General features: G+C 41.5%; 1 protein-coding gene across 2 annotated transcripts in view; it reads right to left on the bottom strand.

The window, feature by feature from the left end:
• The window catches only part of LOC145346497 (arf-GAP with SH3 domain, ANK repeat and PH domain-containing protein 1-like), a 320,720-nt gene that overhangs the window by 108,370 nt on the left and 185,875 nt on the right, over positions 1 to 26,475 (bottom strand). For both annotated transcript variants that reach the window (XM_080193831.1, XM_080193832.1), the window contains 2 exons: positions 25,449 to 25,549; positions 18,981 to 19,050 (listed from right to left, as the gene is read on the bottom strand). In XM_080193831.1, coding sequence (XP_080049957.1) covers positions 18,981 to 19,050; positions 25,449 to 25,549 — 171 coding nt within the window. The remainder of the gene's footprint in view (positions 1 to 18,980; positions 19,051 to 25,448; positions 25,550 to 26,475) is intronic.

Genomic DNA, 26,475 nt, shown 5'->3' with positions numbered 1-26,475 from the left:
CATTGTAACACCTTTTTGGATCTGCTCATTGCACTTGCAGAAGACTGAGGAGCCCTTGTCTCCCAGAATCCATATGTGGGGATGGGATGTAGTGCTTTGGAAGGGTTGACTTTGGCAAGGAATGAAAGCTTTACGGCAATGGGAAGGAAATCTATATTTTTACTTTCTGTTTTTGAGGTAGACCCAACATCAAAACAGAAGTTGAAGTTAAAATAAAACTAAAACTGAACTTTCTAGTTTCTAATGAAATGGAGGTTGGGAAAGCAATTGGGAAACACTTGAAAGATGTAAAAAGACTCAAATCAAGATCAGTGCAAGTAGCTTGGGATCTCTTATTGATTGTGCATGTTACAATTGCACTTCTTTGATGGTCTATTTATGATGGTGTAGCATCCATTACAAAAGCACCCTTCCTCTTTATCAGGTGATGTCCAACCCTGGTTCAATACACCAGTCAATACCAGGACAACGACCAGCCCCCAAGTTGCCAAGAGTCCCATTCTTGCCTGTTGGCCCTCTTCCTTAATGAGCTTCTGCAACTTATCAGTCTCTGCAGTAAACTGTTTCAGCCAATTGAATGCGTTCCCTTCATCTTCAACAAAGTTTCCCTTCTGACTCGCTTCCGTTGCCATCTTCCTCACTAGGCGGAATCACTGAAGGCTCCCAAGCCCTGCCAGCAAAGTTACATTATAGGTGTGCATCTGTTCCGAGCCCAGGTCAATGAAAATGGTTAATGCTAGAAACAGAGGTGGGACTTCTATCCACGTTGCATGGTGGCAATTTCTGCCTGCCCTGACTGAGGACAGGAAAATCCAAGCTCTGTTGCCCTAAAAAGGGGCTTCACAAATCAATCTGTTAAAAAATCTATGTGGAAAGCAATGTTGGGTAATGGATGGTTGGGAGATCCCATTTCTCCTGATTTTCCAACTGTACAAATGCAGTCATTTTCAATTCTGTTGCTTGGAAATGTCTGTTGTATATGATTAAAATGCTTTCTGTATAAATAAAAAACTTTGGTACACACACATATCTAAAAAGCAAGTTATATCTCATAAGATTAGAACAATTAAGGGAAAAGCTGTGTGTGTACTGGAAGGTCACAGGTAGAAAGGCAAGATAGTGATTAAATACTGCAAAAATATTTAGTATCCTGACAAGATGCTATATGTCAGAGTATTCTTCCTAATGATGCTTCGCCAATCATTGTGCTCAAGCCCCATAACTTAATATCCTGCAGATAATGCTGGTTTCCAAAAGATTATGCTTTCAAAACAAAATCAAATTTCCTCTTCAGCTGCCACCTTTTATAACTTAATGGTTGATGTGTAATTTATTTTTCTCATTTGTCAACACGCCCAATCCCAAATAAGGTACCAATCTAGCCAGTTGATGAGAAATAGTTATAAAGTTCACAGAACTTTGAATATACTGGCGAGCACACAAGAAATATTCAAACTTACAGATCCTTATTAAGCTTGAAATCAGTTTTTTTTGATTGTATGCATGCATATCTCTGTTCTTTTGATTTAGTGGAATTTGAAAAGCCTCAAAACGCATTGGACTTGTGCCAACTTTAAGATACTTAATATGTTCAGTAAAATGAAATTCAGTGTTGTAACAGGGGAAGACCATTCAATAAATACAAAAACAACAACACTGAACTAATAGTTGAAATCTACAAATCACGTACTATTCCATGGTCCTAAATTAACCTTTCCTCTCAGATGAGCAGCATCATCAACTCTCCCAGATTACATAGATGTGGCCCAAAGCCGATTACTATTGATCTTCTAGCCACATCAGATCCACAAATGGGTCCAAACAAACCATTATCCCTTAATATTCGCTCATTGGTACAATTTTGTAATACCAGAGATTTGCTTAATTTTGTCATTGCAAGTGAGTTCACTAATCACATTAGGAAAAGGATTCTCCCATTGCATTTCAGTCGAACAGAATTTTTGCAGTATGGAAGGATGCCATTCAGCCTATTGAATCTGCACTGGCTTTCTGGAGCAGTATTCTACTAGTTCCCACCTCGCTGCCTTACCCCTGTAACCCTGCCCACACACTCTTTTCAAACAGCAATCCAAATCTCTTGAATATTTGGATCAAGCCTGCCTTCAAACCATCCTCTGAGGAAGTTCATTCCAATATCCAACCACCCTCTGGGTAAAAAAATCTTTTCTTAAACCACTTTTGCTTCTTTTGCCAATTATAAGAGACTGTGATGGAGGGGTATGTGATGTGTTGTTTCTGTAAGATGTGGGAGCTGGTGGACCCCAAGGTCCTTCCCAATGACCATGTCTGCTAAGTGCTGGTTGCTGGAGGAGCTCCAGCTCAAAGTCGACGAGCTGGCCTCTGAGCTTCAGACACTGAGGCTCATCAGGGAGAGGGAGTGTACCGTAGATAATGGGGTGCAAGAGACAGCCACACCCCCTAGACTGGCTAACTCTAAGGGTCAGGAACAAGAGGGTGCTGCTGGGGGGAGAAAGGTGGGGAGGAAGGAGGGGGGAGTGGGGAGGAAGGAGGGGGAGGACCCAAAGGCCTCAGCCTCTCAATCTGCACAACAGGTTTGAGGTTCTTGCTCCCACTGCGGACAAGAATGAGGGCTGTAAGGTTGACAAGCAAACTGCCCACGGTACAGTGGTGCAGACACAGGACAAAGAGGAAGAAGTAAAGAGGAATGTAGTGGTAATTGGGGATAGTGTGGTTAGGGGTATAGACACTGTCTTTTGTGACAGGGATAAAAAATACAGAAGGGTGTGTTGTCTGCCTGGTGCTCGGATCCAGGATGTCTCATCAGGGCTGCAGAGGAACCTGGAGTGGGAGGGTGAGAATCCGGTCGTTGTGGTATACGTGGGTGCCAACGACATAGGCAAATTGGGGACTAAGGATCTGCAGAGGGAGTACGAAAAGCTGGGAATGAAATTAAAAAGCAGAACCGACAAGGTGGTTATCTCTGGATTACTACCGGAACTGCGTGCAGATGGGCATAGGGTAAATAGGATTAAAGAGATGAATGGGTGGCTCAGGGATTGGTGTGGGGGGAATGGGTTTGAATTTATGGGGCATTGGCACCAGTATTGGGGCAGGTGAGACCTGTTCAGACGGGATGGTCTTTGTCTGAACCGTGCTGGGACCAGAGTCCTGGCAAATCGTATAACTAGGACTGTAGATAGGGCTTTAAACTAGAAGAAATTACAATGTCTAAAGTAAAAGAGAGGGTACAGGTACGGGAAAAAGATAAGGATGTCCCAATAAGAAAGGGACTAGGGGGCATGAAAAAGGTTGGTCGCGTTCCTTCAAATAGGGTCCAGATAAAGGCTGGGATAAAGACACTTTATCTGAATGCACGAAGCATTTAGAACAAAGTGAATGAGCTGGTGGAGCAGATCAGTACATAAGAACATAACATAAGAACATAAGAAATAGGAGCAGGAGTAGGCCATCTGGCCCTTCGAGCCTGCCCCGCCATTCAATAAGATCATGGCTGATCTGTCGTGGCTCAGTTCCACTTTCCCGCCCTCTCCCCATAACCCTTAATCCCCTCTCTTATCAAAAACCCATCAACCCGCTTCTTAAAAATATTTAGCGAGGCAGCCTCCACCACTTCAACGGGCAGAGAATTCCAGAGATTCACCACCCTTTGAGTGAAGAAGTTCCTCCTCAACTCCGTTCTGAACCGCCCCCCCTTTATCTTGAGGCTGTGCCCCCTAGTCCTACTGTCTTTTTTGAGCGGGAAGAGTCTTTCCACCTCTATCCTATCCATCCCATTCATCATCTTATACGTCTCAATGAGATCTCCCCTCATTCTTCTAAACTCTAACGAGTACAAGCCTAGTTTATTCAGCCTCTCCTCATAGCTCAACCCCCTCAACTCCGGTATCAGCCTAGTAAACCTCCTCTGCACTCCCTCCAAGGCCAAAATATCCTTGCGCAGGTGCGGCGCCCAAAACTGCACACAGTACTCCAGCTGCGGCCTCACCAATGCCCTATACAGCTGCAGCAAGACCTCCCTACTTTTATATTCAATCCCCCTCGCTATGAAGGCCAGCATCCCATTCGCCTTCCTGACCACCTGCTGCACCTGCAGGCTGGGTTTTTGCGACTCATGCACAAGGACCCCGAGGTCCCTCTGCACCGTCGCCTGCTGCAGTTTTTCGCCCCGTAAGTAATAGTCCTTCCTACCATTCTTCCTAGTACAAATGGATATGATCTGGTGGCCATTACGGAAACGTGGTTGCAGGGCAACAGGGACTGGGAGCTGAACGTCCAGTGGTATCAAGTGTTTAGGAAGGATAGACGGGAGGAAAAAGGGGGAGGGGTAGCTCTGCTGATCAAGGATAATATCAGGGTGGTAGTAAGGGAAGATATAGGCTCCAAACAGCAGAACGTGGAATCGTTGTGGGTGGAGATAAGGAAAAGTAAGGGAAGACGCTGGTAGGTGTGGTCTATAGGCCCCCAAATAATAACTTGGAGGTGGGGCGGGCTATAAACAAGCAAATAAATGATGCGTGATAATTATGGGGGATTTCAATCTACATATTGATTGGTTGTCGGACGCGGTGGGCTTGAGGAAGAGTTCTTGGAATGCTGCCAGGATAGTTTCCTTGAACAGTGTGTGACGGAACTGACGAGGGAGCGAGCTATCTTAGATCTGGTGTTGTGTAACGAGGCAGGAAGAATTAGGGATCTTGTTGTGAGGGATCCTCTTGAGACGAGCGATCATTGTATGGTTGAGTTTTTGATGCAGATGGAGGATGAGAAAGTAGGGTCCTGGACCTGTGTCCTCTGTTTGAACAGAGGAGAGTACGATAGAATGAGAGAAGAATTGGCAAATGTAGATTGGGGGCGCAGATTGGTCGGTAGGACTGCTGAGGAACAGTGGAGGATCTTTAAGGAGATCTTTTTCAGTGCTCAGCAGAAATTTACTCCAATGGTAAAGAAGGAACGTAGGAGAAGGGATAATCAGCCGTGGTTATCGAAGGAAACAAAGGAGAGTATTAAATTAAAAGCTGATGCGTTTAGAGTGGCTAAAAGTAGTGGGCGAGAAGAAGATTGGGAGAGGTTTAAAAATCAACAAAGATTGACTAAGAAGATGATAAAGAAAGGAAGGATAGACTATGAAGCTAAACTAGCACTAAATATAAAAAAGGACAGTAAGAGTTTTTATAAATATATAAAGAGGAGGAGGCTGGCTAGAGTGAATGTTGGACCCTTAGAGGATGAGAGGGGGGATTTAGTGGTGGGGGATGAGGAAATGGCTGAGGCCTTAAATAAGTTTTTTTGCCTTGGTCTTCACGGAGGAGGATGCGAATAGTTTGCCGGGTATTAAAGATAGAAGGATGGTAGGAGTTGAGGGCCTGAATGCGATTACTGTCACTAGAGAGGTAGTGCTTGATCGACTAGCGGGACTGATGGTGGACAAGTCCCCAGGACCGAATGGAATGCACCCCAGGGTTCTGAAGGGAATGGCAAAGGTGATAGTAGACGCCTTAGTGATTATTTACCGGATTCAATGTGTGCTACTGCCAATAATAGCTTCCATTTACATAGCACCTTTAATGTAGTCAAATTTCCTGAAGTGCTTCACTGGGGTCCTATCAAACAAAACCAAGTCATGTAGGTTATTACAACAGGTGACAAAGGCTTGAATAATGTAGCAGGCTTTAAAACATGTTTGAAAGGAGGACAGTGGCTTAGAGGCAGGGAGGTTTAAAAAGATAATTCCATTGCTTACAGTTATGGCTGTTAAAGGCACAGCCGCCAATGGTGGAGCGAAAAAAAAAGGGATATGCAAGAGGCCAGGATTCGATGGAAAGAGATCTTGGAGGGATGTAAGGCAGGAAGAGGTTGCAAAAATAGAAAGGAAAAAGCCATTGCAAAAAAGATAAAAAATTTTGAAACTGAGCCACTGTTCAAGTTGGGGTCAACAGAGCTGAGTGGGAAACCTGACTGGGATTTGCTGCAAGATAGAATTGAGGCAGCTGATTTTTGACTGAGCTCAGGTTTGTAATGTGTGTACGATGAAAAGTCAAGTCAGTCACAGACCATCAAAATTGTCAAATCTAGAAGTAATAAACACACATGGATGAGGGTTCAACAGCGGTTAAATTGAGGCTGGGATGGAGACACGATGATTTTGTTTGATTTATTGTCACATGTATTATTATACAATGAAAAGTATTGTTTCTTGTGTGCTACACAGACAAAGCATACCATTCATAGGGAAGGTAAGGAGAGAGTGCAGTGTAGTGTTACAGTCACAGCTAGGGTGTAGAGAAAGATCAACTTAATATAAGGTAAGTCCATTGAAAATACCAATGGCAACAGGGAAGAAGCTGCTCGAGTGAGTTGGTACATGACCTCAGATTTCTGTATCTGTTTCCTGACGAAAGAAGGTGGATGAGAATAAGCCCAGGGTGCGTGGGCTCCTTTTCCAAGGCCGCAGGAAGTGTAGATAATAGTCAATGGATGGGAGGCTGGTTTGCGTTCACAACCCTTTGAAGTTTCGTTCACAATCCTTTGTAGTTTCTTGTGGTCTTGCACAGAGCAGGAGCCATACCAAGCCAATGCCTTCTATGGTGTATCTGGTAAGAGTCATAGTGGACATGTTGAATTTCCTTAGCCTTCTGAGAAAGTAGAGGCATTGGTGAGATTTCTTAATTATAGCATTAGCTTGGAGGGACCAGGACAGATTGTTGGTTAACTGTACACCTAGAAACCTGAAGCTCTCGACTATTTCCACTTCATCTCCGTTAATGTAGATGGGGCATGTTCTCCACCAGAGACCGGATTCAATTAAAGCCTTGGGTGACTGTGTGGAGTTTGCAAATTCTTCCCGTGGCTCCATGTTTCCTCTGGGCTCCCCTGTTTCTTCTAAAGTCCAAAGATGTGCAGGTTCGATGGATTGGCCATGCTAAATTGCCCCTTAATGTCCAAAGATGCGACGGCTAAGTGGATTTGCTATGGTAAATGTGTGGGGTTATAGGGATAGAGCTGGGTGGGGTGGGTAGGACTGGTAAGATGCTCTTCAGAGAGTCGATGCTGGCTCGTTAGGCCAAATGGCTTCCTTCTGCACTGTAGGGATTTTATGATTCCCACATAGTTAGTCACACAGTTGCCCACACAGTTAGTCAAGATGACATCTAGGTAGTTATTATTCATCAACTGACAGATCTGCAATAATAAGCAACTGATATGCTTTTTGAAAATGTCAAGTAAGTCTAAGCTACAGTTCACAGAACATAAGACATTTCACATGATCCACTGCTGTTGGTTTAAGTAAATGCAGTACTCCAATTATGCTCTGATGTTTTCCAGGTTATTCAGTACTTGCGTTTTTTGACATACTCTTGATGCAGGATAATTTTGAAGCTTTTTCATTTGAACCTGATACTCAGATGAGATGTTACTAAAATTTTCTGAAAGAACCTATTATAATGAATGTAATAGTAGAGCATTTAGAAATACAAGCCATAATCAAGCAGAGTCAGTATGGTTTCATGAGGGGAAATCATGCCTGATTATTTATTCAACTTCTCTAAGGTGGCAACAAGCAGAACAGATAAAGGGGAACCAATAGATGTAAAACATTTAATAAGGTACTACACAAAATGCCACTTAATAAAAGCCTATGATGCTGGGGGTAGTATAGTAGCATGGCTAAAGGATTGGCTAGCTAACGTAAGACAGAGTTGGGATAAGAGGGGCAATTTTAGGATGGCAACTTTAACTAATGGAGTGATACAGGAATTGGTGTGAGGGCCACAATTCTTTACAATATATATTCATGACTTTGATAAGGGAAGTCAATGTATTATTACCAATTTTGCAGATAACACAAAAAGAGTTGGAAAGGCAAGTGGTAAAGAAGACTGAGGGATATGGACAGGTTACGAGTGGGTAAAAACTTGATAGTTGGATTATAACTAAGGAAAATGTGAAGTTATGAACTTTGGTAGAAGAATAAAAGAACTGAATGTTATTTAAATGAGAAATACTGCAAAAAGTTGCATCACAGAAAGTTGGATATCCTCATGCATAATTCACAAAAAGCTAGCATACAAATAGAACATTGGTCTTTATTTCAAAGGGAACAGGAGCAGGTGTCTTGCTAAAACTATACAAAGCACTAATCAGACTACACCTGGAATACTGTGAACAGTTATAGTCCTCTGATCTAAGGAAATATATACTGGCATTGATGGCAGGTCAGAGAAGGTTCACTCAGTTGATCCCGGATATGGAGGGATTTTCTTATGAGGAGAGGTTGAGCCTGTACTCATTGGAATTTAGAAGAACAAGATGCAACCTTCTTGAGACACAAAGGCTCTCAGCAGGGGTTTGATAGGTTAGATGCTGAGAGGTTATTTCACCTTGTGTGAGAGTCTAGGACCAGAGGCATAATCTCAGAGTAAGTGGTCACCCATTTAAGACAGATGAAGCAGGAATTTCTCCCCTCAGAGGATAGTGAATCTGTGGAATTCTTTACCACAAAGGGCTGTAGAGTCTGGGTCATTAAATATGTTCAAAGCTGAGATAGATTTTTGATCAGTAAGGGAATCAAGGAATATGGTGATATGCCATGAAAATTGAATTGAAGGTATGTCAGATCAGTCATGGGCAGCATGGTAGCACAGTGGTTAACACTGCTGCTTCACAACTCTAGGGTCCTGGGTTCAATTCTTGGCTCGGGTCACTGTCTGTGTGGAGTTTGCACATTCTCCTCATGTCTGCGTGGGTTTCCTCTGGGTACTCCGGTTTCCTCCCACAGTCCAAAGATGTGCGGGTTAGGTTGATTGGCCACGCTAAGAAATTGCCCCTTAGTGTCTAGGGTAGTGGAGGTTAGAGGGATTAGTGGGTATAATATGTAGGGAGATGGGGGTAGGACATGGGTGGGATTGTGTTCAGAGCAGACTCGATGGGCTGAAGGGCCTCTTTTTGCACTGTAGGGTTTTATGTTCTATCTCATTAAAAAGCAGGGCAGTCTCAATGGTGCATCTATATAATGCCGAATGAGTTATTCATTCCATGCATGAATAAACACCTAAAATCAGAACTTCTAAATAACAGAAATCAGTACTGCAAAATCATTCATTTGCTTTGAGCATCCCAACTGTTTATTTTGCATTACCCCAGCATTCCATGTTAGTTCATCTTAGACAGCATTTCCATTGACTCAGCTTCCTGGCTCTGCTTTGTGATTATTGAACAGGATGAGACCTCTCCCTGATGTATTGAATTTATCCTGGAAGTGGTGCAGTACACCTTTTTATGCTGATGTACTTCTGAGTTAATATACAATTTCAACAGCTTTGCTGGTTGCCTAACTTGATCTATTCAGCATGCAGATATTTAATCTGAATGATTTACAAAACTGCTTGCAGTGAGGAGGGCATGACCCACTGTCCATTAATTTATTGTCAAGTGCAAAAAAAAGAGTATTGTTATCAAGATCCTGTGAATGATGTTTTAAGTGTGGTAAGATGAACGTTTCATCATAGATTTGATATTAAAGGTGTTATGAAAGGCTTGTGAAGCTGGAGAAGTTTTGGAACTCTAGTGAAAAGTTACTGTTAAAATTCTAATTCTTACCAAAGATGCTGACTGACTATTGATTGATGTAAAATAAAACGCTGAAATAAAGGATTTGATGTGATTGGTACCACTTTGGGAACCCTGAATGGTTTAGTATGATAATTTCAATTAAACTAGATTGTGAAAATCTTGTGGAATTAAGACAGATTTTGGGTTGGATTAGCTTCAGAGAAGGATATTATAGGCAACCAATGGAGACTGTTGTACTTCTCCATCTTTATTAATGATCATGAAAAATATATTAGAGAAATGATCCACAATTTTGTAGGTGATACAAAAATTGGCACACCTTTGATGTGGTTTCAAAGCTTGTCTTTTTTCAGTAAATAGTCTCACAACACCAGGTTAAAGTCCAACAGGTTTATTTGTTATCACAAGCTTTCGGAGCTTTGCCCTTTAGCCTGGTGAGACTACTTACTGTGCCTATCCCAGTCCAATGCTGGGAACTCCACATGTCTTGTTTCAGACAGATCCTATTTGAAATAAAACTGCAAAAACAAAGTTCCACTTTCTTAAGAAACCAGGACTGAATCTGAGATTGGAAACCAAAACTTCCGGGATGACTGAAACTGGCTGTAAATGAAAAAGAAACAAAGCTCGGTTGATGTTGGCTACTCCAAATCATGCAGTAAAGGCAGGCTGAAGATGAGGAGGAATAGGCAAACACGCAATTTCTGCCGTTACTTGAAATTAACATTGGTGGATCTACACTATTCAAATCATCGTGAAGAGGTGGTTCTGGAGACATGTGCCATTTTTGATGAAGACTATGTGCTACTGTCAGCTGGAGATTTGGCTGAATTCTAGAAGAGGAGGAGCTGAAATTGTTAATGAGGAAGACTGAATTTATGACTGAGACTGATGACGTGTATACTGAGTGAACTATCAAATCAAATTGCAAGATCCATCTTAGTTAAATCTAACATTTAAGTGCAATTTATAATTGACAGCAATTTGCCTAATAATTCATGTTTAAATTATACTGATTCTGGTTTTTAGACTATAGGCAGTTACCGAAGAGAGTATTTACTGCTTGCTTTATTTAACTCGTACATTTTTTTTGATTGAAGTTTGGAATCTTATCATTTCGTACTTTCCATTAAAATAAACTGAGATTTCAGATTTCTTTTAAAAAAAGTTATTGGCTGCAACCGTAACAAAATTGGCAGCTCTTTGACTAACAGGATTTCACAGTGAATTTTACAGTATCTTTAGACAGCAGAATGTTGAGCCTTTTCTTGAGGGGGAAAATTTATCTCAGTCACAGCAACAATCAACAACTGTGAGCTTAAAAGTAGGGACTGAAAAAGCAGAAATCATTGATGCAATAGCGCGGCATTCGGAATAAGACATCAAGCTTCCTTGACTGAAGCCCAGCAAGAAAACCCTGATTTGCAGGAATTGCCTCAGATGGCGCATTCTGAGAAAGAATAAAAGAGTCCCTCAATGTTATTACCAAAAGAAAAGAGGTCTTGGAGACCTCCTCAGAGGCCAGCAGATAAGGAGTGAACAATAGTCCATCAAATCGTTGTCCTTCCTGGTTACCTCAGGAAAATATTTGGAGTTGTGCATGAGATTTTGATGACAGGTCACTTAGGAATAAAGAAACCAGGACTGAAACGGAAATTGGAAACCAAAACTTGCAAAGGTGAGTGAAATTGGTTGCAACCATATAGAAACGACATAGTTATCAAAGCTCAGCTAACGTTAACTACAAATCATGCAGTACAGCCAAGCTGAAAGTGGTGAGGCTAAATCCAGACACTGAGAATAGGCAAACACACAGTTTCTGCAGCTGAAATTGAACACTGGTGGACGGACACGAATGTTTCGTCAATAGGTTTGATGTTAAAGGTGTTGCAAAAGGCTTGTGAAGCTTGAAACATTTTGGAAAGCTAATGAAAACTTACTCTAATGAAGCAAACTTCAAACTTAAAATAAGTTTGAAGTTTTGAAATAAACTTCAAACTTACTGGCCAGGGTTGCATGGAGAAGTGGTTGAATTCTGCAAGAAATGTCACACGTCAACAGCCCCAGCTGTCAATTAAACCAGTTACAATTATACCAATAGAGGTTTTTGAAGAAACATAGTACAATTTTGATAAATTGTGTGGGAGCCTGCACAAAGTCAAAAAAGTCATCAATATCTTTTAATGATCATGGATTTGTCTATCGCATTACAAGACGTATTTCCCTCAAGAAAAATTACTGTAAAGAGTAATTGTGGGTTAGTTAGGTCAGGAGGTTCTGTTTGATCAGGGATCAAATTTCATGCTATGAATATTCTAGGACTCAAATATAAGAACTTGTACCTTAGAGGTATAGTAGATTAAATCATCTGCATACAACGCCAATCTCAGGGGCATTGGAAAGATGCCATCAAACCTCAAAAAATTATGCTTCGAGCTTATTGCTTGAATATTTTAGGACTGGAAAAAGTATTTTCATTTACTATTAGAAACTCACCTAATGAGGATTTCAGTCCCTTTGAGTTAGTTTATGAACACAAAGAAAACCACTTAAATTAATTCAAGAAAATTATGACCGAGGGAAAAGAAATTACTCTATTAAGAATACGTGTCCAAGTTTCAAGAAAGACTGTCAATTGCATGCACAGTAGCTTGGAAACATCTTCAGGTTTGCCAAGAAATAATTAAATAAATCAGGCAGATAAAACAGCAGCACGCTGTTAGTGGAAAATTTGATTCAGGTAGCCACTGCATAGTAGCAGCATGAAACAGCTTCCTTAACATAGTAAGGCAACATCGTGGGCCGAAGGGCCTGTTCTGCGCTGTAATGTTCTATGTTCTCTTAACATGTTTCTCAAATTTGAGATACTTGTGCCTTTGCACATCAATTTGTTTAAACTAACATTTTTCAGGTCCCTTGGCCAATTTACCAGTTTGCATGACACATAGTGAACATATCCATTATAGAATCCCTACAGTACAGGAGGCCATTCAGCCCATCGCTCCTGCATTAACAACAATTCTACCTTATCCCCAAAACCCCATATATTTACAATGTTAATCCCCCTGAAACTAGGGCCAATTTAGCATGACTAATCAACCTAGCATGCATATTACTGTCCCACAAGGTAAGTTTGATTTGCTCTTACATTGCATCAAGCTTGCAAAATGAGCAAATGGTCAGGGTCCTAATTACACAATTACTGATAAGACAAATCTTATAGCACATGGAACTCTACAAATTCCAGTGTATATACTGACCAGTGAAGGTTGGCTTGTGGTAAACACTAGTGGAAAACCTATTAGCAGATTTCTCAATTAGTACACCAAGGATATGGAATCCATTAGACAATTCCATCTCAAAAATAAATTTGAGTGTGGGAGGCAATGTATTAATATGTGCAAGGAAATCCTTTAATTGTTCATTATAGGCAGAGTACAGACTATACTGAACAAATCCATGCTTGCAAGACCCAAAACAAAACTTTTACTGTTTGGGGCATGCTGCTGCAACTTTTTGTCTTGCACTCATTAAGACAGACACAAGAAGGGAGTAACAATTTGTACTGCATGAGAAGGGGGTGCTGACTGATTGGTAAAGGAGTTGCCATTTACAACAAACAGGAAATGGAGCCCCTTTTGTTTAATTAAAAAGGCACAATGCCTGTACTTATGCCTTTTGCTGGCAGAGGACAGGTCCTCATGTATGAGCACATAACTTTTAGCAAGCATAAATGAACCATATTGCCATGGAGAATGTATCAGGGAGAGCAATGGCTTCACCAGAGTGCTGCCTGCCTTGATTTATAGTCATGTTTCTTTTCTCTCACCCCACTTAGCAATCTAGATTGACTACCCACCTCTAGGGCCATGGCCTTCTTTCCCCAACTCATGGGTCTTCCATGAGACAAGCTTTGCTGGTCCATTTCTGCTCAGCTGAGATCAAACATCCTGGCTAAAAACGTGCAGTATTGTTGAGTGAAAAATTCACAGACAGTGACAATAAATCCAGATTTGCTGCTACCCAAAGGCACAATATCTTCTCCACTGCACCCTTAATAGAGGTTTGTAAGATGGTGAGAGGGATTCATAGAGTGGACGTGCAGAGACTATTTCCTCCAGTGGATGTAGCTGTTACTAGGGGGCATAACTATAAGGTTCATGGTGGGAGATGTAGGAGGGATGTCTGGAGTAGATTCTTTACTCAGAGTGGTGGGGGTGTGGAATAGACTGCCTGCTGTAGTAGTGGAATCGGACACTTTAGGAACTTTCAAGCGGTTAGAACATAAGAACATAAGAAATAGGAGCAGGAGTAGGCCATCTAGCCCTTCGAGCCTGCCCCGCCATTCAATAAGATCATGGCTGATCTGAAGTGGATCAGTTCCACTTTCCCACTTTCTCCCCATAACCCTTAATTCCCATGTCTATCAAAAACCTATCTACCCGTGACTTAAATATATTTAGCGAGGTAGCCTCCACGACTTCAACGGGCAGAGAATTCCAGCGATTCACCACCCTTTGAGTGAAGAAGTTCCTCCTCAACTCCGATCTAAACTGCCCCCCCCCCCTTTATCTTGAGGCTGTGCCCTCTAGTCCTGCTATCCTTTCTAAGTGGGAAGAATCTCTCTACCTCTACCCTATCCATCCCCTTCATTATCTTATACGTCTCTATAAGATCCCTCCTCATCCTTCTAAACTCCAACGAGTGCAGATCTAGTCTATTTAGTCTCTCTTCATAGTCCAACCCCCTCATCTCCGATATCAGCCTAGTGAACCTCCTCTGCACTCCCACCAAGGCCAATATATTCTTGAGCAAGTGCGGCGACCAAAACTGCACACAGTACTCCAGCTGCAGCCTCACCAGTACCCTGTACAGTTGCAGCAAGGCAAGGTTATTGGATAGGCACATGGAGCACTCCAGAATTATAGGGAGGGGATAGCTTAATCTTGGGATTGGACATAGCTCGGCACAACATTGAGGGCCGAAGGGCCTGTGCTGTGCTGTAATGATCTACGTTTCTATGCACCCGACAAAACTATTTTGAAGCAGATTGGGGGCAAAGTCAGGTACATAGGGTTATGTCACAGATTAGTCATTATTGCAGTGAATGGCAGAAAAGGCTTGTGCCTCTAAATAGCTTACTACTGTTCATATGCTCCTTGCATCTGTTGACAGTTATTGAACATTAACAGAAAAATAAATTACTTTATTTATACAGTACACTGATTCAGAGCCTCAGGTCAGCGGCAAACCTGGATTTATTGCTACTGCCTGTGAATTTTTCACTCAACAATACTACATATTTTGTCAGGATGTTTGATCCCAGCTGAGCAGAAACGGACCTGCAAACCTTGTCACATGGAGACCCGTGAGTTGGGCAAAAAAAGGCCATGGCCCCATTTTACAACAGTATGTTCCTTATTCAGTTAAGTTTTTAAAGGTCTCAAGTCTTTCAATGAATGAATGAAGGTGGATGAATGGGTGAGTGAGAATATTTGAATGGATAAATGGGTGAGTAGTCAAGTAGGGGGTGGGTCAGTTGTTCAATTATGTTAGATTAGGTATTATACTGTGTAACATTCACAACAGGTTTATTTGGCAGCTCTAGCTTTCGGACCCTCAAGCTCCTTCTTCAGATGAGCGAAGACTTGTATTCACAAACAGGGCATATAAAGACACAAATTACAAGATAATGGTAGGAATGAGTCTTTACAGGTAATCAAGTCTTAAAGGTACAGACAATGTGAGTGGAGAGAGGGTTAAGCACAGGTTAAAGCAATGCGTATTGTTTCCAGCCACGGCAGTTAGTGAGATTTTGCAAAACCAGGCAAGTCGTGTGGGTTACAGATAGTGTGACATGAACCCAAGATCCCAGTTGAGCCGGTGCAGAACTTGGCTATTAGTTTCTGCTCAGTGATTCTGTGTTGTCACGTGTCGTTAACACATGATAACCATGCAGATGCTACGGCAACAAACGAACCAGCACCGCTCGACAATCATCAGACAGGAGTGTTCCCTTTCAGTCGGGGAACACTTCAGTAGGCACGGGTATTCAGCCACTTATCTTTGAGTAAACGTTCTCCAAGGCGGCCTTCACAACACACAACGCAGAATCGCTGAGCAGAAACTGATAGTCAAGTTCCGCATACATGAGGACGGCCCCGTGGGATCATGTCACACTATCTGTAACCCCCATGACTTGTCTCGCTTGCAAAATCTCTCAAACTGTCTTAGATGGAGCCAATACACATCTCTTTAACCTGTGCTTAATTCTCCCTCCACTCACATTGTCTGTACCTTTAAGACTTGATTACCTGTAAAGACTCACATTCCAACCATTATCTTGTAAATTGAGTTTGTCTTTATATGCCCTGTTTGTGAACACAAGTCCTCACTCACCTGAAGGAGCTTGAGGCTCCACAAACTAACGCTGCCAAATAAACCTGTTGGACTTGTAACCTGGTGTTGTGAAACTTCTTACTGTGTTTACTCCAGTCCAACGCCAGCACCTCCACATCATAATATTTGCAAGCCATGTATACAAGCAACTCCCATGTATCTGGCTTAAGTCTCTGACTCAAGTCTCTGACTCTGAGTTCAGTATTGGAAATATTCGAGGGCCCTGAATCAGAAGTTTAAACTTCCCAGGCAATTTCAGTGCACGTGAGCACGTCAGGATATCTGTAGGATCTGAAGTCTGTCTCCCAACTTGTATCCCATCTCTGACAATCTGAAAGACTTGGGCTATTATGTTGAAAATACCAAGATATTTAAAGCCTAGTTTTTTTCCCCAAATAATATTTAGTGATGGCGCATGAAGGAGAAGACGACTACCAACATTTCTCCCTCAATTATTTTTGCCAGGAAAGATTAACTGGTAATTTTCCCACAGGACATGTTGTGAACTTTTCTTACCCTTTGCATTTGGTGGCCAAAGAGATAACCTGCAAGGTGAAAGGGGGAGGAGTTCACAGATGAAATTAAGAACATGCAGAAATATATGTTAAAAAAGGTGATCAAAGGCTTGAAAATTGCATCAAAAAATGTGTAAAAATTTTCCCAGTTCTTGTGGGAAACAACACTTTCTAATAAAATATCTCTCTACAGCACAACTAATGTTATTGGGTAAAACTGGAGCCTAAGTCATGACAAACTCATGTCAACTGTCATACATCCATGCTGATACCAGTTCAGAGTTTTTTCCCCCCACTGCACTTCAATTTTTATTGAAACACGTTGGGTAGCTTGATATACAGATTATATGCTTACTTAAACAGTGACTGCTGATAACATCATTGGGTTTAAAGAAGATGGCAACTCTGACAAGGCAAGGGAGCAAAACTAACATACAGAGAGAATATAGTGAATTATATTATTTCATCTGTGATAATATCAGTTCATTATGTTCCTTAGGTTTAGTTAAAAATTTTGAAATTGTCAATTTTTTTAAAAAACCAAAAAAGCTGAAAGATATGCATAGAATGCAAAGACAATTTAATCTTTTGAATAGGAAAAGAGATGTCAGGGGTAAGTTTTTCACTCAGAGGGTGGTGGGTGAGTGGAATCGGCTGCTGTCGGTGGTGGTGGAGGCAAATTTGATAGGGTCTTTTAAGAGACTTCTGGATGAGTACATGGGACTTAATAGGATTGAGGGTTATGGGTAGGCCTAGTAGGTAGGGATATGATCGGCGCAACTTATGGGCCGAAGGGCCTGTTTGTGCTGTAGTTTTTCTTTGTTCTATGTTCTAAAAGGCACAGTATTAACTTAGAGTATACTATGGGCCTAAGCCCATCAGGAGTTGGGTTGAGATTGTTTAAAGCTATTTCAGTATGATAGTTGAGGAAGAAAATTTAATTCCATTAAACTATGCTGGATCCAAACACAAGTTGTAGAAGAAGATCTAAAATAAATAACCATATTAATTTTGCACTAGTTAATTGCCAGGATTCTCTACACTTCAAATTACAAAGTTGGAGTGAATGAAATTCGAGGTTGTGATGAGTCACATATAAAAGAGTAATATAATGCAAATAGGAAGATCAAATGTTACATGCACCCTACTGGGATCAGAATTAAAACTAGTGGTAAAAGAAAGATCTGGGTGCTTTAGTACATACTCACTAAATGAGTCATGAAAACATACTCAATGCAAACACAGTTCTACATTATCTTCACATAATGACTCACGATAAAACAAAGCATACCATGTTATCCTTTTACAAGGCCTGAGGTAAGTCTCAGTTAACAAACTGTGCCCAGTTTTGGTCTCCTCATATGGTCTGAGAAATATTGAGATTTTGGAAATGGTGCATAGGAGGACGCAAGATAAATTTCCAGCTTAAAACATCTCTTAGTTACCCAATAGATTCGAAGAGCTAGGTCTGCATATTATAGAGACCCAGGGTGATTTTACTAATGTATATGAAATAAAGGAGGCATTAAATTGTGGTTACGGTGACCAATTAATTTAAGCTCAATAGATTAAGGAGGACAGGGGATCATGTCTACAACTTAAGCATGGGTAGGACTACATTAGATGTTTGGCAGTTATTGTCTGAGAAACTAAGAATGAACCTGTGAAAAAGGTCGCTGTTTTGTACGGTGAATGCTGATCCATTGTTTTCTTTCAAGGGAGAGCTGATGTTTCTGACTGAGTTGGAGATCACCTCATACAAGAACTAGGTATCTTCTAATATAAATTACAGCCTATGTGACCTCCTAGACTCATCCAGATTGCCAAGAGATCTCCAGATGTCTTTCTGGATTGGCCTTTTTTTTTGCCTCTCTCTGGAAAGTACATGCCTCCAGGCATATGGGGATTATCTGCCTTATTTATGGGCAGGCTGGATATGCCAGGGAATCATTTCCTATTTGTTATTTTCATATATTTTATGGTGTGATTGACTTCTTAATTTCTTCGTACTTTTTTCTCTAGTGATAGCGATTGCTTTGAGTTTTTTCCTGTCTTTTATCCCTTGATAACCTATTACTATTGGGATACTTTTAGTATCTTCTACCATGACAGATCCAAAATGCTTGTTATGAGGGAGAAGGAACTAGAGATTTACGATGATAGATTTAGATAATAAAAGATGGGAAGAGGTGCAAATGCAGCACTGACATCAGCATGAACTAGTGGAATGAATGTTTCTCAGCGGTTTATCCAATATCTTCCTGTTGCCATCACAGGATTAACATTCCCTTTTAATGAAGAAAACTCACTTATTAGTTTATAATTCTGCTACACAATTTGCATATCAATATCTTGTTCACTTTGATAGTCAAAATTTCAAACTGCTCAAATCAATGCGCAATACTGCAAATGCATATATTAACCACCTCCTTAATATGTGATTGAAAGCTCTATTTCCTTTTGCTCTCTAAAAGACAAACAGACATTACTCACAGTTGCATGTGATATCGTCAAGTAGCCATTCTTGACTGTGCATTTTCTTCTCTGCCAGACCTTTCGAAGACTACAATAAAAGAAATCCAAATAATCACTTTATGTAATATAAAATTAATAGAAGAACCATGCTGTTATTTATCTTCATATATACCATTAATACGCGGCACGGTAGCACAGCGGTGGGTGGCATGGTAGCATGGTGGTTAGCACTGCTGCTTCACAGCTCCAGGGTCCTGGGTTCAATTCACGGCTCGGGTCACTGTCCATGTGGAGTTTGCACATTCTCCTCGTGTCTGTGTGGGTTTCCTCCAGGTACTCCAGTTTCCTCCCACAGTCCAAAGATGTGCCGGTTAGGTTGATTGGCCACGCTAAGAAATTGCCCCTTAGTGTCCAGGGATGTGTAGGTTAGAGGGATTAGTGGGTATAATATGTAGGGATGAGGGTAGGGTCTGGGTGGAATTAAGTTTGGTGCAGATTTGATGGGCCAAAGGGCCTCTTGCTGCACGGTAGGGGTCTATGATCTATGATAATATTCACACAGATACATATTTAAGCATATTTTGCATCTGCACAAACTGAAGTAAAAAGTAGCAGAGATCTGACGCAAAGCCAGTAAACTAAGTAGTGTGATCAGCATATAGAAAAAGAAATATTAATGTTTCAGATAGGGATTTTTCATCAGAATGAACTGTTTCTACTGAAATATCATTGTCATTTCCTCTGCTGACAGATTTTCTAGGCATTTCTATTGCTTAATATTGGAGGAAGGTGGTGGCATTGTTACACTATCACTAGACCAGCAATCCACAGTAGTATTCTGGGGACCCAAAGTCAAATCCCACCACAGCAGATAGTGGAATTTGTATACAATAAAAATCTGGAACCAAAAGTCTAATGACAACCATGAAAACATTGACAATTAGGTTAGGGTTAGGAACCCATCTGGTTCACTAATATTGTTTATGGAAGGAAATCTGCCATGCTTACCTGGTTTGGCCGACATGTGACTCCAGATCTACAACAATATGCTGATTCTTAAATACACTCTGAAGTGGCCAGTCAAACAACTCATCTGCATCAAACTGCTAAAAAACCTAAACGGAGTGAAACCAGATAGACTATCCAGCATCGACCTAGGCACTGGAAATGACAATGGCAAACTCAGCCCTAGCAACTCTGCAAATTCCTCCTTACTAAAACCTGGGGGCTTGTGCCAAAATTGGGAGAGCTGCCTCACCGACCAGTGAAGCAAAGTCATACTCTCATCACCATATCTGACAAATAATGTCCCAGACCCCACTATCACTATCCTTGGATATGTCCTGTCCCATTGGCAAGACAGATCCAGTAGAGGTGGCTGAACTGTGGTATACAATTCCCCCGGAAGCCCTCAACATCGATTCCGGAGCCCATTAAGTCTCATGGCATCACTTCAATCACGGGCAAGGAATGCATCCGAGGGTTCTGAAAGAAATGGCGGAGGTGATAGTGGATGCCTTGGTGGTTATTTTCCAGACGTCGCTGGATTCCGGGGAAGTGCCGGAAGATTGGAAAACGGCTAATGTTACGCCGTTGTTTAAGAAGGGTGCCAGGCAAAAGGCAGGGAATTATAGGCCGGTTAGTTTAACGACTGTTGTAGGTAAAATGTTAGAATCCGTCATCAAGGAGGAAATAGCGAGGCATCTTGAGGGGAATTGCTTGATAGAGCAGACGCAGCACGGTTTCGTTAAAGGGAAGTCGTGTCTGACAAATTTACTGGAGTTCTATGAGGATGTGTCTAGGGCGGTGGATAGAGGAGAGCCGGTGGATGTGGTCTTTCTTGATTTTCAGAAGGCGTTTGACAAGGTACCTCACAAGAGGTTACTGCAGAAGGTCAGGGGACATGGAGTTGGGGGTAGGGTGTTAGCGTGGATAGAGGACTGGTTGTCAAATAGGAGGCAGAGAGTGGGGGTCAATGGGTGCTATTCGGATTGGCGGTTGGTGACTAGTGGAGTGCCTCAGGGGTCGGTGCTGGGGCCTCAGCTATTTACCATTTATATAGATGATCTAGAGGAAGGAACCGAGTGTATGGTGTCGAAATTTGCTGATGACACCAAGATTGGTGGAACGGCAAATTGTGCGGAGGGTGTGGAGAGTCTGCAGAAGGATCTAGATAGGCTGGGCGAATGGGCCAGGAACTGGCAAATGGAATTTAATGTTGGCAAGTGCGAGGTGGTCCACTTTGGCAGGAATAATGGTAGGAAGGATTATTACTTGCATGGAGAAAAACTGCAGCATGCGACGGTGCAGAGGGACCTCGGGGTCCTTGTGCATGAGTCGCAAAAACCCAGCTTGCAGGTGGTCAGGAAGGCAAATGGGATGCTGGCCTTCATCGCGAGGGGGATTGAATATAAAAGTAGGGAGGTCTTGCTGCGGCTGTATAGGGCATTGGTGAGGCCGCAGCTGGAGTACTGTGTGCAGTTTTGGTCGCCGTACTTACGCAAGGATATTTTGGCCTTGGAGGGAGTGCAGAGGAGGTTTACTAGGCTGATGCCGGAGTTGAGGGGGTTGAGCTATGAGGAGAGGCTGAATAAACTAGGCTTGTACTCGTTAGAGTTTAGAAGAATGAGGGGAGATCTCATTGAGACACATAAGATGATGAATGGGATGGATAGGATAGAGGTGGAGAGACTCTTCCCGCTCAGAAAGGATAGTAGGACTAGGGGGCACAGCCTCAAGATAAAGGGGGGGGGAGGTTTTGAACGGAGCTGAGGAGGAACTTCTTCACTCAAAGGGTGGTGAATCTCTGGAATTCTCTGCCCGTTGAAGTGGTGGAGGCTACCTCGCTAAATATTTTTAAGACGCGGGTTGATGGGTTTTTGATAAGAGAGGGGATTAAGGGTTATGGGGAGAGGGCGGGAATGTGGAACTGAGCCATGACAGATCAGCCATGATCTTATTGAATGGCGGGGCAGGCTCGAAGGGCTAGATGGCCTACTCCTGCTCCTATTTCTTATGTTCTTATGATTACTACATACTATCATCTTCAGCTAATGAATCAGTACTCCTCCAGATTGAATGCTACTTTGAGGACGCACGAAGGCTGGCACGGCACAGAATATACTCTGAGTGAAGAACTCCAACATCCATCATTACAGACTAAGCTGGCCAAATCCAAAAGGACATAGTTGCTGGACTAGGTCTGTAACAGGTGGTAAGGGAACCGATGAGGGAAAAACATATTTGATCTCATTCTCACCAACCTGCCTGCCACTGATGCATCTGTCCATAGTATTGGTAGGAGCGACCACTACACAGTCCCTGTGGAGACGAATACCCATCTTCACCTGGGGAATAACATCCATTGTGTTGTGTGGCACTGCCACCATTCTAAATGGGATAATTTTAAAACAGATCTAGCAACTCAAGACTGGGCATCCATGAGGTGCCATGGGCCATCAACGGCAGCAGAACTGTAACCACAATCTGTGACAATGAACAGGTCAGATCTAAGATCTGTCACATTTAGTCGTGAATGGTAGTAAACAATTAAACAATTCACTCACGGGGAAGGTTAGGCTCCACAAATATCCTCAATTGTTTTTGCATCAATGCAAAAGATAAGGCTGAAACATACGCAACAATCTTCAGCCAGAATTACCGAGTGGATGATCCATTTTGGCCTCTTCTGGAGGTCAATTGTCGATGCTAGTCTTCAGCCAATCACTTCATGAAAAATCAAGAAATGGCTGAAGACACCAGATACTGCAATGTCGACAGGTCCTGATATTCCAGCAATAGTAATAAAGACTTGTGTTCCAGAATTTGCTGTGGCCCTAACCAAGCTGTTCCAATAAAGCTATGACATTTGAATCTATCCGATTTGTGGACAATTGCCCAAGTACACTGTGTACAACACAAGGAGGACAATCCAACCTGGCCATTTACCATGTCATCAGTTAACTCTCGATTATAGTAAAGTGATGGAAAGGGTGCTATCAAGCAACAGTTGCTTGGCAATAATCTGCTCAATTATGTGAAATTTGGGTTCAACCGGTGTCATTTAGTTCACGTCCTCATTACAGCCTTGGTTCAAAAATGGACAAAAGAACTGAACATTTGGAGGTGAGGTCAAGGCATTTCACTCAGTGTGGCATCAAAAAGCCCTAACAAAACTGGACTCAATGGGAATCGGGGGAAAATTCTCCACTGGTTAAAATCAAACCTGGTACAAAGGAAGATTAGTATAACTAGCGAAGGTCAATCATCTCAATTCTAGGACATCATTGCAGGAGTTCCTTAGGGTAGCATCCAAGGCCCAACCACCTCCAGCTGCTTCATCAATGACCTTTTCATCAGAAGGGGGCATGTCTGCCAATGATGGCACGACTTTGAGCACCATTTGCAACTCCTCAGATACAGCAACAGTCCATGTCCAAATGCAGCAAAACCTGGACAATAACCAAGTTTGGGCCAACAAATGGCAAGTTAACAAACTGCACAAGTGACAGGCAATGACCACCTCCAACAAGGAAGAATCCAACCATCACCCCATGACATTCAATGGCTTTAACATCACTAAATCCACCACTATCAACATCCTGGATGCTACCATTCACCAGAAACTGAACTGGACTAGCCATACAATTGCTATGGCTACAAGTCAAAGATGAGAAAGACTGCAGCAATAAACTGATCTCCTGACTCTCCAAAGCTTGTCCATGATCTATAAGGCAACGAGTCAGGAGTGTGATGGGGTAGTCTCCACTTGCCGGGATGAATGCAGTTCCAACAACATTCTTTACTTTCCTTTCTTCACTTCCATTCTCTGCATTAAACCTTACAACTGCACATCTTTTGAGCTGTGCCATTAAATACGTAACACCTCTCTCTATCCCTTCTGCCAAAATGCATTATCTCATAATTCTCGATTTTAAATTCTGTCTAGTCTGTTGGAAACTTTGCAGCAATATTAAGGTTTTTAATACTGTTCTGATAGCATTTGTTAGGAAATTAAATATTATTATTTAAATAATATTTATGCTAATTGGTATGTAATTACAAAGTAATGAGTATCACATGATTCATTTCTCTTCAACAGTTACTACGTGTAAGCTAAAGCAGCACACAGTCTCCATTAAAGTTCTGTGTTCAACCTCAATGCCTGCCCTTCAGCTTTGTTTATATTAATCTAGAAAGTGATAACACAAACATTACTCCATATCAAATGGAGGAGAACCTACACTGCCCCCTTTCAAGGAGGCACAACAAATTAAATGCCAGTCAGGCATGTCATTCCCCAGGAACAAAGATCCCAGAGGGTGGAAATCGCAGCCACCCCACCTAAGGGCTGCCAACCAATTAGAGACTGGCAACTATGCATGACTCGGCAGCACCAGCAGGGGAGGGCAACAGCTGCCTCCAATGTGCCCAGCTGAAGCCAAGGATTGCCAATGTATCCCAGCCACAGGCTAGTGGCAGCTGCTGCAGGTCATGGGAAGGGGGTTCAGCAAAAGGGCAGGACAGTTCTCAGCAGGAAATTCCTTCCTGTTTATGGTTCCCTTGATTAGGCACCAAGTACCTGCGAGTGAAGGTCTCTTCTCAGAAGCCTGCAAACAACCCAATAACCCAGCCTTTTTGGGCTTCATGGAGAATCCATCATGGCGAATACCACTGATAGCAGAAAGATCTTTTACAAGTCTTCTTGTCCTGAACTTCAGTAGGACTGAACTAGGCAGGATCACCACATGTCACCCTCACATCTGATTAAATGGCACCCCGCCATGAAATCCACCTCAGGGATGGGCATCAAATAAATTCCACCCAATGCTCTGGGCAGTCTAGTATAATTACAAAATAAATGGAATTATGTTGGAGTGTAACCATTGTTATTTTCCTTACTTTTCAGTCCATAGCTTTTCTTAGCTATAAGGCTAGCCTTAAGACTTACTCCCAGGATAATATCAAAAGAAGTGGTAATGTTCATTATGACTCATTATCTTATTTTCTAAACATTTCTTTCTATCTTCTACTCTCTTGCAGATCACGTGGAGGAAATTAGGGATGAAAACCCAGTTTTGGCACAGCTCACTGGGGTTACGTTATGGGTTACATAAGAACATAAGAAATAGGAGCAGGAGTAGGCCAACTAGCTCTTCCACTGCATTGTTCAAGTGAGCTATTATTTTCAAAAGCAAAAAATCAAAAAACAAATTTTAAAAATATGTTTGAATAACCTGGAATCTCTCACTTCAAAGTTTCGACTCCAATGGCTGGTCAAATAATTTACAATTATTTTTGCAAAACATTACTTGCATTTTTTGTAACTTAAAAAGTTCAGCTTTAAGGTTGGAAACTTGAACAGAATTAGATGGGTTCAGATGCTCTAGCAAAATCCATACGTCAGATTGGAGTAGTATAACGTGAATAGATGAGCCATTAATTTGGATCATTAGTTTAGTTTATTTAACATAGAAAAATACATACCCATCACTTTTTTTCATGAGATATCCCTTCTTCTCACTGCCATATTCCTTATTGCCTTGAAGCTGGTGCATACTGTATCCCGATTGTCTACTTTGAGAATCCTAAGAGAAATCAATAGCTTAGAACGCTGAATATCTCACACAATGGAAAAGCAAATACAAACAGTAAATGAGGTCTTAATGAATTGAGTACAAACGTGCAGAACTGAAGATGATGCAAGATAAGCAAAAAATACATGACAAGAGAAGTTCCATGGCTAGTCCATCCACCCAGCTAACTTGAAGGCTGGTCTCAAGTTATCATTCATGTGTATTAACTGTTTAGTTTGCCCAACATTTAATTGTAACACAAATACAGTAATGCTTTTAATTATTGATTTATATAATCTATTAATGTAAATTAACGATCAATGGTGAAGAGAAAACTATAATCAACATAGAAGACTTTGAAACAAAGAAGCACACCAATAAGGGTTTAAACCAATAGCAAAAAAAATTGTTCAAATCCAATGTACAAATCACACACAGCATGGAATGACTCAAACACTAGTCCAGATATCTGTGCACAAATCTAGATCCTAAACACTGGGCAGATCAAGTCCGTTTTGCTATTCACAAGTCTTTAATCAAATGTAAGCAGACCCTGGTGTTGTAGAATTTGGAACGAAGAACTCAAAAATAGAAGCAATTTGTACTATTGAGTCTAAACTAAGTTATAACTGATCTTACTGTATCATTTCCATTTGCCTAAGAATTTTAATTAAAATTTAGTTTATTTACATTGCTCCCAAATATCAACATGGCACTTTAGTGTACCAGAACATTTGATAATTATTGTTTATTTCTCTAATCGTTAGACTCTAAGTGGCCGCTGCCATCATACCTAAATAATGATTTCATTGATTTTTGGGTAAAAATTGCTAGACATATTAGAGAAGCAATGATTTGAGATTGGTGAACGACAAAATAGTTTTGCTATACAACTAAGATGAAACAGATAAAATAACCTGCATGCAAACGTGAATTAA

This window comes from Carcharhinus amblyrhynchos, chromosome 8 (assembly GCF_965287045.1).
Source record: "Carcharhinus amblyrhynchos chromosome 8, sCarAmb.v2.hapA, whole genome shotgun sequence".
NCBI classification, from domain to species: domain Eukaryota; kingdom Metazoa; phylum Chordata; class Chondrichthyes; order Carcharhiniformes; family Carcharhinidae; genus Carcharhinus; species Carcharhinus amblyrhynchos.
This window is presented reverse-complemented; position numbering and strand designations above follow the sequence as displayed.